Source organism: Schistocerca americana, chromosome 5 (genome assembly GCF_021461395.2).
Source record: "Schistocerca americana isolate TAMUIC-IGC-003095 chromosome 5, iqSchAmer2.1, whole genome shotgun sequence".
Classification (NCBI taxonomy): domain Eukaryota; kingdom Metazoa; phylum Arthropoda; class Insecta; order Orthoptera; family Acrididae; genus Schistocerca; species Schistocerca americana.
The window spans coordinates 441,224,191-441,244,258 of NC_060123.1; the positions used below are offsets into that span (position 1 = coordinate 441,224,191).

Below are 20,068 nucleotides of genomic sequence, written 5' to 3' on the forward strand. Positions count from 1 at the left end.
TACCAAATATGGTTTTAGAAAATGTTGCAAATGAAATTTTCATGAACATTTATAAATATTTTGGGACACTTCTTTGAAGAGACGCATTACATTCCTATCAAAACTCATAAGCAAGTATCCATATAGCATATGTCTAAAATATAATGACTGCAGATACAAGAGATTAGCACTCTTAAATTTTTAGGATTATAACTTCATCTTCAATTCTGTTAGAATGGCAATACCACAAACTGTTGCAATACCTAAACAAACCATTATTTGCAAATAGACATTGTCAAACAGAATCATACTAAAATAAAAATGTGTACATACTACACTTACTTTTTTCCATAATATTTTATTTGATGACGTTTTGTGGCAACATATCAAGCCAAACTTAACTTGAAAGGTATGTAATATAAATTATTTGTGTCGCAAATTCAATAACAGACTGTAGAGGGTTGTTCAAGGAACACAAAAGCTGCTGTGCAGTAGATTTATTTTTTTACTAAATTTCTCATAAGTAAAATATCCCTTTTTCAAACCAATAGTCCAGTTTAAGGAACCAATATTAGAGTTAAGAATAAGTTGCAGAAACGTTTAAAGTCACTTACTTTTTTCCACGAAAGATTCAGACATAGGAAAAAAAATCGAAACACCTAGAAGAAGTTGACTGAGACAAACGAAATTTGGTAGGTATGTTTCTACATCTGGAAGATGATGTCTTCAGATTTCGTTCCAGTTGCATAAGAGTGTCGCTACTAGCGTCACTACAAGGACGCAAATCAGATTTTCATTGAATACACGCTTTAACGGTCATGTGCCTTAGTTACGTTTGATATTGGACGTGATGAATTGATGTTAGTCAGTAACGTCTTTAAGGCGATAAAGACACCACTATCAACACCTCAATGAGTTTGAACGTTGTCATATAATAGGACTGCAAGAAGCTGGATGTTCCTTCCGCGATAATGCAGAAAGACTGGGCGGGAATGTAGCCACTGTATATAACTGCTGGTAGCGGCGGTCACGAAAATATACCGCCTCCAGAAGAGTGGGTTCTGGATGGTCACATGCCACTACGAAGAGGAAAGGTCATTGTGGTCAGTGTATGTCTCTGGTGCATCATACTGTATCTGCAGCAGCAATTTGAGCAGCGCTACCACCACAGCGACACAACGAACTGTTATAGATTGGTTATTTCTAGAACAGCTCTACGTCAGGTGTCCTGTAGCGTGCGTTCCACAGACCCCAAACCACAACCATTTGCGACTTCAGTGGTGTCAAGCAAGAGCACATGGAGGGCAGGGTGGAGGTCTATTGTGCTTTCTGATGAAAGATGGTCGTGCCTCAGTGTCAGTGATGACTGTGTGTTCATAGAAAGGAGGACAGATGAGGGTCTGCAAACACACTATCTCTGTGCTAGGCACACTGGACCTCCATCTAACTACTTTGAGAAGGTGCATTAGCATATACATCTTGAAAGAGGGAATTATGAAGAGATGTGGAGATAACAAAATTACGAAACTGTGTCACATTCTTAAATGTTGACAGTGATTTTGCGTTTAACTACTGTGCAATGATGTAATGACCTTGAGGTACATTCCTTTTTATTTACTTATTATCTATAGAACCTTTTCATTAACTTCAATGTTTATGAGATAACATTGATTTAAAAATAAAACGTTTATAACTGACACCTTCCGTCGTCTTTTACATAAATGAAAATGCCAGTACCAATTGTGGGATTTAAGCATATTCTTCTTGAATTGGGTCCCATGTAATGCTGGACTGTTGTGGTTCTATACATATAATGGAGTTACTTGGATCAAACCCTTGTAGTTTTATAAATGTTTGTTTATTTCTTTAATCAAGACAAGTTTGTTTTTAGTTATTTAGATTTTTGTATTGGATTCAGGATAGATCATGCTGGCATCATTTTCTAAAATTTTTAGAAGATAATTAATTCTAGAGTAGTATCACACCTTGGCTACAATAATATCCTAAGGAAATCACAATTTGAGTTTCAGAAGAATTGCTCTGCTGAGAATGCCACTTACATTTTTACTCAGCAAATTTTACAAGAATTAGATAATATGCTAGCGCAAGTTGGTATTTTCTGCGACCTCTAAGGCATTTGACTCTGTGAATCACAGACTCTCCTAGGTAAATTTAAGTTTTGTGGATTTGATGGTACATTTGATGGTACACCCAAATAATGGATAATGTCATATCTAACCAAAAGAATGCAGAAAGTTGTGTTTATTAATTGAAGCAATAGTCTTGGGACGTAATTCTGACTGGGGAGAAATCACACATGGTGTTCCCCAAGGCTCAATCTTAGTTCCACTATAGTTCCATAAACACAGATTAACAAAAAATCATGACACCAAAAAAATAATTAATGTAGGCTAACAAAACTTCGGAAATGCATTTGTCTGGGTACCAAATTTAAGTGATTAACATTACGAGATCACCGTTTAATGCAAATGCGAGATAAGCCATTGCAAATATGAAATTCTGGTACATTAATAACCAGTGTAACCGCCAGAATCTCAAATAAAAGCATGGAGACATGCATGAATTGTGTTGTAGAGGTGCCAGATGTCAGTTTGTGGATGGAGTTCCATTCTTGTTTCACTTGGTCAGTCAACAAGGGACAGTCAATGCTGTGGATGACACAGAAGTTGTTATTCGATGAGTCCCATATGTGCTTGATTGGAGATCAATCTCCTGGCTGAGCTAGTCATACAACATGTTGACACTTTGTGGAGCATGTTGCATTACAACAGTGGTATCCTGTGTTACCAGTTAAAGGACACAATCTGGAATGCTGTTCATGAATAGCAGCACAACAGGTTGAATCACCAGACTTGCGCACAAATTTGCAGTCAGTGTTTGTGGGATAACCACGAGAGTGCTTCTGCTGTCATACAAAATTGGCTCCAAATCGTAACTCAAGGTATAGGTCCAGTGTGTCTACCACACAGACAGGTTGGTGGCAGACCCATAACTAGCCTCATTCTAAGCAACACATGGCCATCACTAGCATCATGACAGAACCAGTTTTTATCAGAAAACACAACAGACCTCCACCCTGCCATCCAATGAGCTCTTGCTTGACAGCACAGAAGTTGAAAGTGGCGGTGGTTTGCGATTAGTGCAATGCATACTGCAGGGCGTCTGGTTCAGAACGTCCCTTGACGTAACAGATTTGTAACAGTTATGTTTGTCAGCATGGTGCCAACTGCTGCTTAAATTGCTGCTGCAAATTCAGTATGATGCGCCATAGCCATACATTTAACATGATGGCTTTTCCTCTTGGTAGTGCCATATGGTAGCCCGGAGTCAGTACATTCTCGTGAACACCACTGCCAGCAACCATGGGCTACATTCCCACCAAGTATTTCTGCAACATTACAGAAGGACCATTCAGCTTATCGTGGTCCTATCACATGGCCTCGTGCAAACTTAGTGAGGTGTTGATAAGGCATCTATGTCGCCTTAAAGGCATTCCAACGTACATCAACTCACCACATTCAATCTCGAAGGTAACTAAAACTCACGGCCATTACAGCGTGTACTTAAGCAAACCTGATGTGTATCCTCATAGTGGCACTACTAGCGCCACTCTTACGTGACTGGATTTAAATTTGAATATACATCATCTTTCAGATTTGAAGAAATGCCCACTAAACTTGCGTTTATGTCACACAACTCTTCCTTTGTGTTGCGATTTCTTTTTCCATCAGTGTATCTGTAAACGATGTTCCATCTAATATACAACTAGATGAATTAGGTTATTTTTGCAAATGACACTAGTACTGTAATCAATCCAAGCATGCATACGGAAACAGAAGAAATGATAAACTGTGTTTTTAAAAGTATCATTGACTGGTTTTCAACCAATGGTCTCAGATTCGATTTTAAAAAGACGCACTTTATTCAATTCTGCACACCTAGGGGTACTGCATAAATGATAAGTGTAGCACATGGTGAGAAAATGATAAATGGCGTGGAAACTTCAAAATTCTTACGTTGTCCATATTGATGAAAATTTAAAGTAGAAAAATCACATTTTGGAACTCTTAAAACAACTTAGTTCAGCCACATTTCCTCTTAGAAACATCGAAAATCTAGGAGAGAGACAAATCAGTAAGTCGACATAGTTTGCATGTTTTCATTCAGTAATGTCATATGGAATAATGTTCTGGGGTAGCTCATCTTTGAAAGTCTTCGTTACTTAGAAACGTGCTTTAAGAATAATATGTGGTGCTCAGCTACGATCGTCTTATAGACATCTGTTTAAGGAGTCGAGCATTCTGATTACTGCTTCAGAGTGTTCTTATTTACTGATCAAATTTGTTGTAAATAATCCACTACAGTTCCAAAGGAACAATGATATACGTAATTACAATAGCAAAAGGAAAAATAACGTTCATTACTACACATTAAGGTTGTCTTCAGCACAAAAAGGTGTGCACAGTCCTGCAACAAATCAATTACACAGTGATATAAGATGTCTTGACAGACAGCAGAGTAAAATTTGAAACAAATTGAAAAAATTTAAAGTTTCTCTATGACAACTCCTTCCATTCCACAGAAGAATTTCTGTATTAGTAATGTGTAAAAGGTGGTGGCTAGGAATTACTAACTCACATCTATACACATGTATATGAAAGAACCAGATATTTCTGCATGTAAACACAGCTACAAATTAATTTGCAATGTGAATCCAAAATGACTTGTTCGACATCAGTATCATTCAAAATGCTCCATGGAACATGAAGTTATCTAACTAATTAGTTATTTGTCTAAATATCAGTAAAGAACCTGTCCTATCCTCATAAAGGAATATTTTTATATTCCTTCTATACAGTTAGTTATTTTCATCCTTTGATGAATAAATAAATAAATCTCGCATACAAATTACACTCCTTAGCAAAAAAACTCCTAAAGATCTGAAAGACTATGCTGTTCTTGCACTCGATGCTGATTCATCTGTAGATGATGTACCGAAAAGTTACAAGGAAATTACAAATCGTGAAAATAAGGAAGACTAGTATAAAGCTGTACAGGATGCAGCTGACTCTAAAATAGAAAACAAGACTTCGATCTTTGTTAAATTACGACCTGGAAGAAGACTATTGGCAGTAAGTGGGTGTTCAAATTAAAAAAAGGACAAGGATGGAAATATCATAAGATACATGGCTAGACTTGTGGCAAAAGGATGTTCACAGAAAAGGGGATTTGACTTCGATGAAACATATGCACCAGTTTCTCCACTTGCAACTGTTAGAATAATGCTAGTTTTGCAATCCAACTAGGACTGGTTCTGGACCAATTTGATGTCGCCAACGCTTTTCTTCATGGATTACTCAAGGAGAAAATATATATGACTATTCCTGAAGGAGTAGGTATTCCAGAAGAACTGAAAGACGCAACTGGTTTGGTTTGCAGGTTACAGAAGTCTTTATATGGCTTAAAGCAATCACCACTAGTGTGGAATCACTCTATTCAAACCTTTCTTATGTCTATACGATTCACTCAGTCAGAAGCAGATAAATGTCTTTACTATATAATTTTAAAGGAAGTGGTCATTTATATTGTGCTCTATGTTGAAGACATTTTTATGGCAGGAAATAATAGAGAGAAAATGGACAGAATGAAATTTAAATTAAGGCAGAAGTTCAAAATAAAGGAACTGGGAGAAACACAATCATACTTGGGAATCGAGATTTCTATGAACAATGGAGAAATGTATCTGAGCGAAACATCATATTTGAAGGATTTGCTACGACGATTCAACATGCAAGATTGTAATCCAGTCAAGACGCCTGTGGAAGTTAAACTGGAAATCATGGAAGGAAAAACGATCGATAAGTCCTGCAGAGAGTTGATTGGATGTTTAATGTACGCAATGACAGCAACAAGACCTGATTTGTGTGCTGTGGTAAACTTATTGAGCAGATACCAAAACAATCCATCCGAACAACTCTGGAAAAGCTTAAAAAGAGTTTTGAGATATATCAAAGGAACCGTCAATATGAGATTACATTATCGAAAGGGGAATCAAGAAGTTCTTCTGGCCTATGCTGATGCAAACTCGAATAGAAAAGATGACGCATGTTCTACCTCTGGTTATATTTTAAAATGTTTTAGAAACACCGCCTGTTAGGCAACAAAGAAACGGACTAGTGTTGCTTTGTCTTCTACAGAGGCAGAATATGTAGCTCTGGCGACAGCTGCAGTTGGGTGAAATATTTGCTGGGCGATATTCAAATTCGACTCCAGCTACCAATTCATATATTTGAGGGTAATCAGTCCTGTGACGGTTGAGACACGTCAATGTTAAATATAATTTTGTGTGTCAGGTTCACCGCAGGATCATCACGACCGTGCTTGTAAAATCGGAGGACCAGATTACAGATATTTTTACCAAAGGCTTACCAGCCCCTAGAGTCATTGCTTTGAGGAGCTTATTGGGTTTATTTTAATTTTTGTTAGCGTTAAATGTAAACTCATTAAATTAGGAGGGGTTTTAAGATTGCAATTTTAATGATTCTCTGTTTGACTTGCGTTAAGTGCTGTAGCATCAAAGAGTAAAACAGGCATTCTTGTTCAGTTGTTGTGTTACGCCGTTCATTTAAATAAAAACCACCTAATAGCTTTTAACTTTACGTGTGTTATTTTATCGAAAGAAACTAAAATTACATCAAAAATGATTCAAAATTGCTGCTTTCCCATGGTAAAAACAAAAAAATAATTATTTAAAATTAGTGCTACACTCTGGTAAACTCAATAGTTCTACAACAGTGTCATGTCCAAGTTGTTATTGACACCACAGTCAACATTTGTTGACACGCCCAAATACAGGTGGCCGTGGTATTTCCAAACAGTTTAAATCGTAGATATGGTAGTTGTAATTGTTCAGCGCAGAAATATCTTCGTGACGTATTTGATATCAGAAAGTTAGTGTATTCAAACAGTAGCAGTGTATTTTTGTTTAAAGTTCGTATTAATCTACGAGAAGTAAATGTATCTACAAAGATATATTCTCTAGTTCAAAACCACACGGAAAGGATTCGACAGTATTGTGTTGGTTTTTTTTTTTTTTTTTTTTTTTTTTTTTTGTACTCCGCAACGTACCGGCCACTATCATATAATGCTGCGTGTGGTTCATCTTGGTGTAGAGGAGGCAGTAACGTCATTTATGCATAGTTGAATTTTTATGTGATGCAAAATCTGTCTGATGTTCTGGTGTAGTTTTACTTCAGTTGCGTACGGGAGGAAGTAAAATGATTACTAGGTTTCACCCGTACCATGGTGGAAATATTGTTTTATTCGATGACAACACCGTGGCCTATCGCAAAGCAAGTTTTGCCAATGCACTTGCCTTTAGTGAAAAGCCTCTTCTACCTGGGGAAATCTTCCTTTTAGAGATAGAGAAGAACGAACGCGGCTGGAGTGGTCATATGCGACTAGGGCTTACTCAGCTTGATCCACAGACTGCTGCTGCTGCTGTGGGTGGTCTGCCGCAGTATGCGCTGCCTGATTTAGCCAACATGGGAACTTCTTGGATTTTTGCTATTACAAAGTCTCATAATAGTATTTATGAGTACAGCGTAATGCCAGACGGCTCCATGCCGAGTTATGAAAGACATAATGTGTTGGGTGATGAACATAGTATACGAACGTCAAGAGGTTGCATTCCTCGCAGCTTATTTCGTTCTTCACCACCAAGTGCTGACCACCAGGTATTGCCCACAGATGTTGGCAGCAGAATTGGTGTCGTTTATGTACCTACGCAAGGATTAGGAAGAGAGAGTAATTATGCTGAAATGCATTTCATCATTAATGGAGAAGATCAAGGGCCATGCACAATAGACATACCATACAAAGAAGGACCCTTACATGCTGTTATCGATGTTTATGGCACAACAAAGCAAGTTAGGATTGTACAGTTATATGGAGGTAAGACAGCAGTGATAATATTTACCTATCTCTTCCTTGTCAAATGTAAATTCTTACATGTACATTTCTATTATAGTCTCTCTCTCTCTCTCTCTCTCTCTTCAGTGCTGAAGTGACACCTGTTGTGTAACTAATGCTAAATAATGTGACTGATTTAAGCATAACAATATTTGTATGTAAAGAACCGTAACACAGAAAGCAAAGCTTTTTTTGTGTAGCCTATAAGAAACATTGTTATAAAACTTCGTGGCAGTATAAAACTGCATGGCGGAAGAGGGCTCAAACCCAGGATCTTTGCCTTTTGTGGGTAAGTGCTGTGGCAACTGAGCTACCCGAGCACAACTCACGACCCGTCCTCAGAGCTCGACTTCCACCAGTACCTTATCTCCTACCTCCTAAACTTCACAGAAGTTCTCCTGCATAACTTGCAGGATGGCATTCCAGGAAGAAAGGACCCTGGGTTTCAGTCCCAGTCTGGCACACAATTTTAAACTGCCAGGAAATTTTGTATTGCCACACTCTCTGCTGCTTAGTAAAAATTTATCGTGGAAACAATCCTCCAGGCTATGGCTGTGCCATGTCTCTGCAATAACCATTTTTCCAGGAGAGCTTGTCTCAAGTTTTGTTGGATGACCTCTGTGCAGTTTGCAAGGTAGGAGATGAGGTACTGGCAGAAGTAAAGCTCAACTCAGTTGGTAGAGGAGCTGCCCGCAAAAGTTATATGTCATTGGCAGATTAAAGAATTTAACTACTTTCCAAATATTTTTAGGTTTCTTATGCAAATGTCATTGTTAAATTGGTGGTATAAAAATATTTCCAGGTAGTATTTGGATCACTCTGCATCAGGTGATCCAGTTTTAGGAATAATTGCCCGCATCTCGTGGTCGTGCGGTAGCGTTCTTGCTTCCCACGCCCGGGTTCCCGGGTTCGATTCCCGGCGGGGTCAGGGATTTTCTCTGCCTCGTGATGGCTGGGTGTTGTGTGATGTCCTTAGGTTAGTTAGGTTTAAGTAGCTCTAAGTTCTAGGGGACTGATGACCTAAGATGTTAAGTCCCATAGTGCTCAGAGCCATTTGAACCATTTTTTAGGAATAATTCACACTTAACAACCTTAAATTCTGTTCATACATGGTCTCATGACGCCTATACATTTTATGTAAGTAATTCCACAAATTTTTAGCTCTCGATATTCTGTGCATGCCATTCTGGAGTCCCAAAACACATTGACTGCAATGAGAATGCCGCCTCTCCCAGCAGAGCCGTATGCCAGACGCCGTGAGTTGACTAGCTGCCACAGCAGAGCCTGATGCTGTGGTATGGCCTAGTGGTGAAATATCAGTCACTATGCTTGTATTAGTCGAAGTGTTAAATCAAGGCTGTCTACATTTTGTGAAGAGAACATAAAAGTTTTTGGTTGTCTTTCTTCGAATGGGTAAGCTACTTCCCTGAGAGTTGGTACACTGGTTCTTAGTTGGACAATATTATGAAAAGGATAGACTGCTACTTGTCATATAAAGGAGACATTGAGCCGCAGACAGGCACAACAAAAAGAGTACTTGAGCTTTTGGCCAAAAGGACTTCCTCTGAAACAGTAAACACACATTCACTCAAGCACAATTACATGCATGTGACCACTGTCTGGCCATTGAGCCATGAGTGGCCAGTAGAACAAATGAGGTGGGTCACTAGGATGTGTGAAAGTAATCAAGAGTATCGTGTCCTTGTAGTGAAAATTCACAAATGGTACTAAGCCACCAGCTGTTGTAAATGTAGAGAGCATACACATCTGGCTGAAAACTAGAAGTTACAAATTCTGGCTGATCATCTACTCAGTCTGAAATTTTGACAGTGAGTGACAGCAAGTCTTCTGAATCTCAATCAAGATGAATCCTTTGCAAGTCAGTTGAAAGAAATTGGTGATACGGAAGAAAGACTTCCTTTTATCTGAGAGGTTTGTATCTGAGCTGCGTCAACAAAAATGAATTTGATATTTGTCATTTTTTGTGACAAAAAATGTATTGTACAAATCAAACAGTGTTAGAATTATGTTTCTTTTGGACACTGCAACCAGTCATTTGACATTCCATGAATCCTCTCACTTGTAGAGTTGCCATTGTTGGTGCCAAAGAAGTTTTATAGAACTTTTATACCAGAATCTTGGTGATGGTGGCACGAATGGATGGTAAAGAGATCCATCACTAAATTATAAAATTTTATGAAAATTGCTTTCTGTCTCAGGAAGTTCCCCAATTTTGCAGCAAAAACCGTGAACATCTGCTGTGTCAAGCCTTAGGTTCTCACTTAATGAACATGCTTTTGCACTGTATTTGTTCATTTTCAGCCACATAAATAATTATACGATGTACAGTAACTTGACAGTTTTTGCAATAAAAATCGTGGATGTAAACCTGAACAACAAACAAATAATTTTCTGCAGAATACGCTCTAAGACAAAAAAGAAAAGAAAAAGTGGTGCACTGCAAAGGATTTATCCGAATGAGACAGAAATTGGTAGATGATGTGAATGTACAGACAAACAAATGATTCAGAAAAATTGATTGGGAAATACAGAAGCGTCCAATTCCACCCGTCTGCCTTGACCCATGGCGTCACAAATATGGCAGAAACGAGCATACACTATGACTCCAATATGGCGCCTATGACGTCATTACGTAAACATGACCACAAACACGAAAATACATTGAAAAACCCACACACACATGTTCCACAAAAAACCTAATGAAACTAATGGGACAAGCGTGGGAAATTGGGGGTTTTTGGGTGGGGACAAAGTAAATATAAACAAATTTACACACACCACCATACCAAACCACACAAAACGATGAAAAAAACTGACAACACAAAACTCCCCAAATTCCACTAAACACAATATCCTGTGAAATCGGACACTTCCCTTGATCTATATAGCTCAACAGCAGCTCCCGATCCCACAAATAACACTTCCCTTGACCTATATAGTTCAACAGCAGCTCCTGATCTCACAAATTGGAATCGAACATTTCCCTTCACCTATATAGCTCAACAGCAACACCCGATACCGGAACAACCGCAGCCACAACCACGCATTAGGATCGAATACTTCTCTTGACCTATATAGGTCAAAAGAAACTACCAATACCAGATCATAAAACCCAAAACTACAACCACATCCACAATCATGACTACCTCAAAAAACACAACAAACCAACAAAATTGGAATCTAACACTTCCCTTGACCTGTTATCCTTACGACATCTCCACATACAGCCGTCCCTGGTCCGAGATGCCAGAACTTTAGTAAGCCTTATTTCTTCACGACATACTGAACACTTCACGACTTCATTCAAAAATACGAATAGTTGAAGAAATTTCATTTATAGACAACGCACTGTCTCCCATTATCGCCGACAACCGAAAACTGTTGACCTTGTCAGTTATATCCATACCTACCAAAGACATAAAAAAGCAATTTACCAAAATGCACACGCGACAAACAGAAGAAAACTACAATAATGTCGAAATAACAAAACTAAAATCGTTAACTCACTAAAAAATATTCCGCTGAAAGCACAGTCGCAATACCACACACGTGCAATGCTATCATGCAAATGAACCCTATACGCCACGTAACACACTACCCATAAACACACCACCAGAGAGAACCACTGGCCGCAACAATACGCCACCTATAAACACGCCACACACGCAAACTGAACCGAAAACATCACGTAACACACCAGCAGAGATCACCACCGATCACATCAAAATGACACCTACAAACAGACCACTCTCACAAACTAAATTCCGCGGCGTTGTGACGTCACACACGACAGCCTTACGTCACGGGTCAAATCTGACGGGTGGGATTGGACGCTTCGGTCGACCCAATTGGTTGAATTATTCGAGAGAAAGAGCTTCACAAATTGAGCAAATCAATAACATATTGGTCCACCTCTGGTGCTTATTCAAGCAGTAACTGAGCTTGGCATTGATTGATAGCGTTGCTGGTTGGCCTTCTGAATGATATGTGCCAAATTGTATCCAATTGGCTTGTTAGATTGACAAAATCCCAAGCTTGTTGGAAGGTCTTGCTCAGGGAGAGATACAGTGACCTTGCTAGCCAAGGTAGGGTTTGGCTAGATAAAAGGCAAGCAGTAGTGCATGGTCATCGGGGCTCAGTTCAAAGCAGGACTCATCACTGAAGACAGTTCTATTACAGTCAAATTCTAGGTTCAAAACGAGTCCACAGATGCACCGGACAGCAGCGGGATACCAACTTCACTGTTGCCCACAATAAGCCTACCCATCAGGGATGATGGTCAGGGGTGCTATTACTTCTCATAGCAGGGTCCCTTTGGTTGTCATCCATGGCTCCGTTACAGCACAGCGGTACATCAATGATATTCTATGGCCTGTTTTGTTGCCCTTGTGGAAAGATAATGCCCGCCCTCACACAGCGAGAGTGACTAATACGTGTCTACGTGCTTGCCAAATGCTGTCTCGGCAAATGGATCTTATCTCCGTTGAGAATGTTCGGAGTATTATGGGTAGGCTCCTTGAACCATCTCAGGATTTTGACGATCTAACACACCAGTTGTACAGAATTTGAGGAGTACATCCAACAACCTTATCATTCAATGCCAAGCTGAATAACTGCTTGCATAAGGTCAGAGGTGAAACAACACATTACTGACTTGTTCGATCTCTAACTGCCTGTATTGCAAAAATCATTGAAATTTTCTGAAATTTAATCATTTCTTTGGTTGTAAATGAGCATCATATCTACTGATATCTGTCCCGTTCAGATAATTTCTTGTTAGTGTGTGTCTTTATTTTAAGGTATTGTGTCCGATTTTTTTGAAATGGAATGGTGAATCCAGAATGAGATTTTCACTCTGTAGCAGAATCTATGCTGATATGAAACTTCCTGGCAGATTAAAACTGTGTGCCGGTCCAAGACTCGAACTCGGGAACTTTTCCTTTCGCGGGCAAGTGCTCTACCATCTGAGCTACCCAAGCACGACTCACACCCCGTCCTCACAGCTTTACTTCTGCCAGTACCTCGTCTCTTACTTTCCAAACTTTACAGAAGCTCTCCTGCGAACCTTGCAGAACTAGCACTCCTGAAAGAAAGGATATTGCGGAGGCATGGCTTACGAGGGAGGTGCATCGAGTTATGAGCTCTGACTTTGCCTGCTTATAGTGTGGGTAGGCACCTATCACACCCTAAAATTGTAGGTGCTAATGCGGCCTTGTTTTTGAAATATTGCCTGTTAAAGTTTTGGCAGCTCTTTATATACAGAAAAGTTTCACTGTTGTGGCAATTGAGCGAGTAGCCAAGTGGCAAGCGAGCAAGACTCCCGTCCAGGTGACCCTGGTTCGAGACCCATCTATGCTACTTTTGTTTTCGCGACGCTAGATCCATCGCAAAAAGAAGTATTCCATAACGTTAATGCAGTGGCGTTTCCTGTGGACTTGAGAAAATACAAATGCGATTGTGGCGAAAATGAATGTGCATTTGTACAGTGTTTGTGGTGTCAAAAGTACAAATGTTTTGATTGTTTTTACAAAAAGTATCATCCGTCGGAATGTACTCGTCAGAATATAGGAAATATCGATAAACTTTCCATTTTTAATCCCTCATTTGTTTTTTTAATATTTCCTACCTCAGCGGAACAAAATTAAAAATACAATGGAAACAAATTGAACAGTAATAAAATATTTCAAGAAATTGCATTACGGTTAATTTTCTGTTAAAATAAAAATACGCAAAAGTTTAAAACAAAATGTGACATTCAGTTTGTAATTTTGATTTATAGAGGCATGTAATTCTTTTTAATCAATTCCTTACAGAATGTTGATGATTAATTATAAATTAAAACATGCATTTGAAAAGAAAAAAAAGGGAACAAAAGTAGCATAGATTGGTCTCGAACCAGGGTCGCCTGGACGGGAGTCTAGCTCGCTTGCCACTCGGCTACTCGCTCACTTGCCACAGTAGTGAAACTTTTCTTTATATAAAGAACTGCCCGCACTTTAACAGGCAATATTTCAAAAAAGTGGCTGCATTGGCACCTACAATTTTAGGGTGTGATAGGTACCTACCCACTCTATAAGAAGGCGAAGTGGGAGCTCATAACTCGATGCACCTCCCAGAAGGTCCCCTCGTTAGCCACAGCCTGGGGGATGTTTCCAGAATGAGATTTTCGCTCTGCAGCGGAGTGTGCGCTGATATGAAACTTCCTGGCAGATTAAAACTGTGTGCCGGACCAAGACTCAAACTCTGGACCTTTGCCTTTCACGGACAAGTGCTCTACCATCTGAGCTACCCAAGCATGACTCACACCCTGTTCTCACAACTTTACTTCTGCCAGTACCTCTTCTCCTACTTTCCAAACTTTACAGAAGCTCTCCTGCGAACCTTGCAGAACTAGCACTCCAGAGAGAAAGGATATTGCAGTGACATGACTTAACCACAGGCTAGGAGACTAGGTATTGGCAGAAGTAAAGCTGTGAGGGCAGGGCATGAGTCGTGCTTGGGTAGCTCAGGTGGTAGAGCACTTGCCCACGAAAGGCAAAGGTAGTTTCAAAATGGTGAATTGTCAAGTTGGAGATTTTTATAGACAATTTTAGTATGAAATCTTCAACAGGTAGTTTTTTGAAGTAATGCAAAGTCTGTGAGAAGCCATATTTTTACTCATCATTATTGTCATCTTCTTGTTCTGTGTCAACATCTTTGTACATATTGGTGTGGTATGACAGAGGCATTTTTTTCCTTGACAGCTGTTGCACCACAGAAACATGCTGTCTTCAGATTCTGTGCTGCACTGCCAGAGCCATTAAAACTGCAAATTTCTTTGGTCAGTGCTAATAGCAACCCATTACTTTAGCATTCTGATGAACAGATGGAGAGTGCTCTGAATGACCTTACAGTAACATACCATTCTAGAGAAATCATTGGAGAACCAAATTTCAGGACTGTACTTAGCAGTAAAAATCCCTCTGAAATTGCTTACCAGGAGTCAGTTTTGCTTTTGAATTTGAATTCAGTCAAAATAATAATAAAAATTTGGTGCCCTACGTTTTACAGTATCAGACAAAACTTTGTTTGTTTTTCTCTTGGCATAGTCAGAATACTGACCCCTTATTTTGTTTTTGAACCCTCCCTCCCTCCTCATCAGTCTTGAAATGTTTTGAGACTGGATTTTTAAAAAAAAGGTGGGGGGGGGGGGGGGAGGGGTTAATGCTTCGTATGTTCATATGCTGCAGGTTCGTATTGATAACAAGAAGTTCTTCAAAACATTCTGGAGAACATCTTGATAAGTAGATTTATTGGTGTTGTTCCGTCGTGATATAACACAACAATATTGAAACACTGAAATTTACTGGCATATTAAAACTGTGTGGCAGACTTAAACTCGAACTTTGGACCTTTGCCTTTCGCGGGCAAGTGCTCTACCATCTGGGCTACCCAAGCACGGCTCACGACCCGTCCTCACAGCTTCTGAATATTGACACAATATTGCCGCATGTACACTGCTGCCTACTCTCAACTGGTCGAAAACACATCCATTGTTTACAGTTTCTTGGTTCAAGCTGCCACCGTGTGTGTACACCAGGAATAAAATAAGTCTCAGGACTTTTTGGGCAAATGTTGTACATAAGCATCTAAGTGGAACAGATTCTAAAACAGTAAGGTGGAGGAACTACTAGACTACTTCGTGGCAAATGATCTATTTTCAAACTCATTGTTTTTTTTAATATTATCTAGGGGAGCTTCAGAACCAACAAAACATTTTTTTTTTTTTTTTTTTTCAAAAAACTTGCTCTTTCTGGTGGAAAAATAAAGAATAAGAGGTGATAATATTTACCAATATAACATCAAGGTATGCATGCACAAATTTGAATTGAAAATTTCTGATGGCATGTTTATACATAATAACATCTAGAATATTCACAAATAACTGAGCTACATTTCAGTAAAATTGATTACAAGTAACTTCTGTACAGCACTACTGAAGAGTAGCTAAAGTGAGATTAACTGCCCATGGGTGTTAACTGAACCATTCTACTAAAAATGAAAAAGTAAAAAAAAAATTAGTTATCTTAACAACCCTTCATCACCTCATATGATATTTTACCAATTAAAATGGGTAACTGCCATGTCATTAACTATTGTCGAGTTAACAGGCTTTTAAAGGTTTTGTTAGCTACCTCGTTTTCAAATGTTCTTTTGGTTTAGATTTTGCTGTCGCTAAATATGTTTCACTATTGCGCACAGGGTTAAGTGGACAATGTGTTTTGGGGCTAACTGGTCAGTGGTTCAATTTACCTCACAAAAAATATGCAATGTACCTACTCTTATTCTCATTGCTATATATGAATAGAAGCATTATAAACCATTGTAATAAAGCTTACCATGAATTACAGGGCTCATAATGCCGAGAATAAAATAAACCACCAGTCATCGAGATTATCTTCCAGAACTGCTGAAACACACAGTTGGTCAACATATCTATGAAAAAGTTTCTTTGCAGAAATAGGAAAGAAGCATATGCACTACTAAGTCAGCCCTTAAACAATACACGGAAAAGGCTTTTTTTCTAGGTATTGACAATGTCAATTTTGGCCCATCAAATGAACACTTAATAATTTTCACAAAAGTTGAAGAAAAGTAGTTTCTGACCATATTACTTCTGCAAACAATATTCATTGTGGATTAACTACAAGAATTATGGCTTATAAATTTTCTAAGGGAAATGGAAAATCTGTACCCTACAACTGGGAAAGAGACTAGAATTGCTCAGAGCATTCATAAAACAAAAAATCTTTCATAAAGTATATAAGAACAGAAAAGTGTGTCAAGCACCAGTAGCGTTACAGAGGTGAATGTAAAAGTGTTATTCAACTATGTGGTTTTCCCTAAAGAAATATGCGTTTGAACCATAAGACATAAACACTTTGGATGAGAAAGCAGCAATCACTGTGCTGCAGCCACAATTGGCTGCAGAGCAGGTGGACAAGCTACATCTGATGAGAATTCACTTGTTACTGTGGTTGTGATAATTAATCCAGTGCCCATATTTCTTGGGTTTCCTAAGGTATGCTTGAAAGGTCACATTCTGCACAGTGTCCCATCTGACTCTAGGTGTGGACACACAGTTTCAAGTTGTATGAACGGTGAATTATTTTTATCATTTTTATAACACTTTGCAAACATGAAAGGCCTGCAAATGATGCTGGACAATTGTGGGAGCCACACAAGCATAGCAGCAGTATCATATACAAAAGACAGTGGTATTATTTTGCTGACTCGGCCACCTTACATGGCCCATAAGCTACATCCTCCTGATTTGAGAGCTTTGCTTGTTTCAATAAATTCAATAATACAGCCTTTGTGACCTTGAGGCAAGCACAGAGGTATCAGTCACAACGTGTGGTGTTAGTTGACATAGGGTTTTCCCCTTGCTTTCACTAACTGAAATATATGCAGCAGTTTTAGGTCATATGGTATTGAACAACTGAACATAGTTATCTTTGGATCTGATGACTGTCTGCCATCGAACTTCACTTCAGCCACTCGAATTTTGATGACTGAATTAATGAAAGAATTGATGTGTCACCTACTTCCACTGTTGATGTTTCTGACAAGATCATAATTGCAAATCTCAACATTCGTCAGCCTTTTGAAGAAGTCAAGATAAATGGAAAAAGAACTGAGACATTATTTTAAGAAGATATTTGGTCTCAGCACAAAGACCCTCTTCCAAGAAGAAACTAAATTAATGATTCTGATATACACCTTCATCAAAAACAGTCTTGAAGAAGAAGCTAGACTAATACAAGAAAATAAAATAATGAAATCTAGTAGATGTATAGGCAAGTGGTGTAAAATCGAAAGGAACAAAAACTTAAAGGGAAAGCTATTTGATTTGCAAGTCTGGAGGAATTGTTACCTATGATGACATCTTCAGCAGTGAGCCTCTTCAGATGGAGAAAGTATGGTGTATTTCTCAGGAAATTACATGATTGTTTAAGTAGGTGCCAAAGATTCTACAACTTGCAAACAATATATTGTTAAGGATTTGCAAGTTCTAAAAGTTGGAGCTTAAGTGACATTTTACACATGTACGACTGCAACAATAAAATTTATGCTAACACATAAAAAAAATTTTTTTTTTTCAAGAGGCTGGTGATGTGTGAAAATTACTTAATCCATTTCAATTAAGATTTGCTTAATACACAAGTATGTTATCTCTCTTTTTGTGGTTTGGTGACTTCAGTTTATGTTAGCTCTTTATTCTCCTTTTGTTGGCTATTGTGATTCTATAGTTTACTGTTTGTATGTCGTTATACTGTATTCCATAGAGTGCAGTCGTTGGCTGTGTTGTTTATTTTTTCTGAATGTATACGAGTTAATGACAGATGTTCAGTTAACCGCATTATGTGGCTCAGTTAACATCCCAGTAAGTGAATTGTGTGCAATTATGTTACATTTTTGGCCTCTGATTTTGTTGAGTTAACCTACCTTTAAGCTATTTAGTATACATTGTTGGATGAAAAATTATTGCGGTCACAAAATCGTTGCATTTGAATTTTCTCCAACTTTGAAAATTGTGAATGACACAGCCTTAAAATTTTAACTGTGTTTAGGCCAAACGCTCTATGGTCTCAGTTTTAAGCTGTCTTGAATTTAGCCATAACTGACGTAGAACTATCACAAAGCTTTTCAGCTCTCTGCTGATAAACTTCTTAAACTATGTATTCTTTTTGTATCTTGAGGTCAGATTTTGCACAGCTTAGTTTTATTCTTTAAGAATCATACATGCAAAATTTCATTTAGATTGGTGATAGGTGTGGGCTACCCAAAAGGTAGCAATAAATGTTAGTGATGTGAGTGACAAAATGATAGCAAAAAGGAATACTGTGTATGTGTTCACTTTGCCTTGTACTTTACTGCAATACAAATAGATTCTTTATAATGTTTCAGTTAATTAAGAATATGGCATTGTTTGATCATTTTCAGTGTCTACACTGCAGAATGCATGTCGCGATGCCATATTACAGTACATCAAGAAGGCATCAGTGGCATCTTTACCACTACCAAAGACACTAAAGGAATATTTGTTGTATAAGTCATGATAAAAGGAATATGCAAGTATGAATTGTATCCGAGAGGGAGACGTGATGTTTTACATATAGTGGATGATAGTCAGAAGCAGATTTTCTTGTGCATCTATCCATTACCTGTGTAATAATATCCACTCTTGATATGAAGTGATAGTCATTTTTATTTAAGAAAATGAGGTCACTGAGTAATGAAATAAAGTCACTCATGATTCATTTCTCAAAAGTAGCAACCGTATTGCATTTTGAACTGTGTGAACCATCATGATGCTGGTATATTGGTAGAGGCATTGTGAGGACGTAAAGTAACGCTTACACTTAACGAGTCTGCAGTTACAAGTAAATACGCTTACATAATCATAGTGAACTGTAAATTCAAAACTCACTCTGAATATCATATATTGACACACAGGACTTCTCACATGGAAGTCTGAGGTGTGTATTGTTGAAGTGATACGAAAGGAAGTTCTTTTGCCAGGCAATATTTTGTTCCAGATACGTCCGTCTGTCATGTAAATTCAGAATATGTGGTTAAGGAAAAAATTGCTGGTAACAGGTAGATTAGTTACATGAAAGCATCTTCATTTAAATAAGGGAGACTGGATATGTTACTAATCATCCACTGCCGCTTGGTGACAGACACATTCTACCAAAATACATTTCAAACAGTACTGTATAACTGAATATAATATTTTGCCTCGACGCCATCACCACTAAGTTTGTTAAAAACTCAGTTTAAATAGACATAATAAACTTCCTTATTAACAGTAAGTTAACTACTGTCTGACTTACAGATTTCATTACCTATGACCTACCAATTTATGTTATTTATATTTGATCTTGAGATGTTTTTCCTTCTTCTTTAATGTTGCTGTCATGTTTGCACTGTGAAACAACATTTTTTGCACACTGTTACTAAATGGGACACATTCTTCTCTTAAAACTGGATCTGCATCTTTTCATACTATTTTGTTATCAACTGTGTCCTG

General features: G+C 38.3%; 1 protein-coding gene across 1 annotated transcript; it reads left to right on the forward strand.

The window, feature by feature from the left end:
* The first annotated feature begins 6,959 nt into the window (after positions 1–6,959).
* On the forward strand, positions 6,960–19,792 carry LOC124615534 (neuralized-like protein 2). The gene is made up of 2 exons (XM_047143498.1): positions 6,960–7,953; positions 18,979–19,792. The coding sequence occupies exons 1-2, from the start codon at positions 7,278–7,280 to the stop codon at positions 19,092–19,094; spliced, it is 792 nt and encodes a 263-aa protein (XP_046999454.1). The 5' UTR covers positions 6,960–7,277; the 3' UTR covers positions 19,095–19,792.
* Positions 19,793–20,068: the final 276 nt, after the last annotated feature.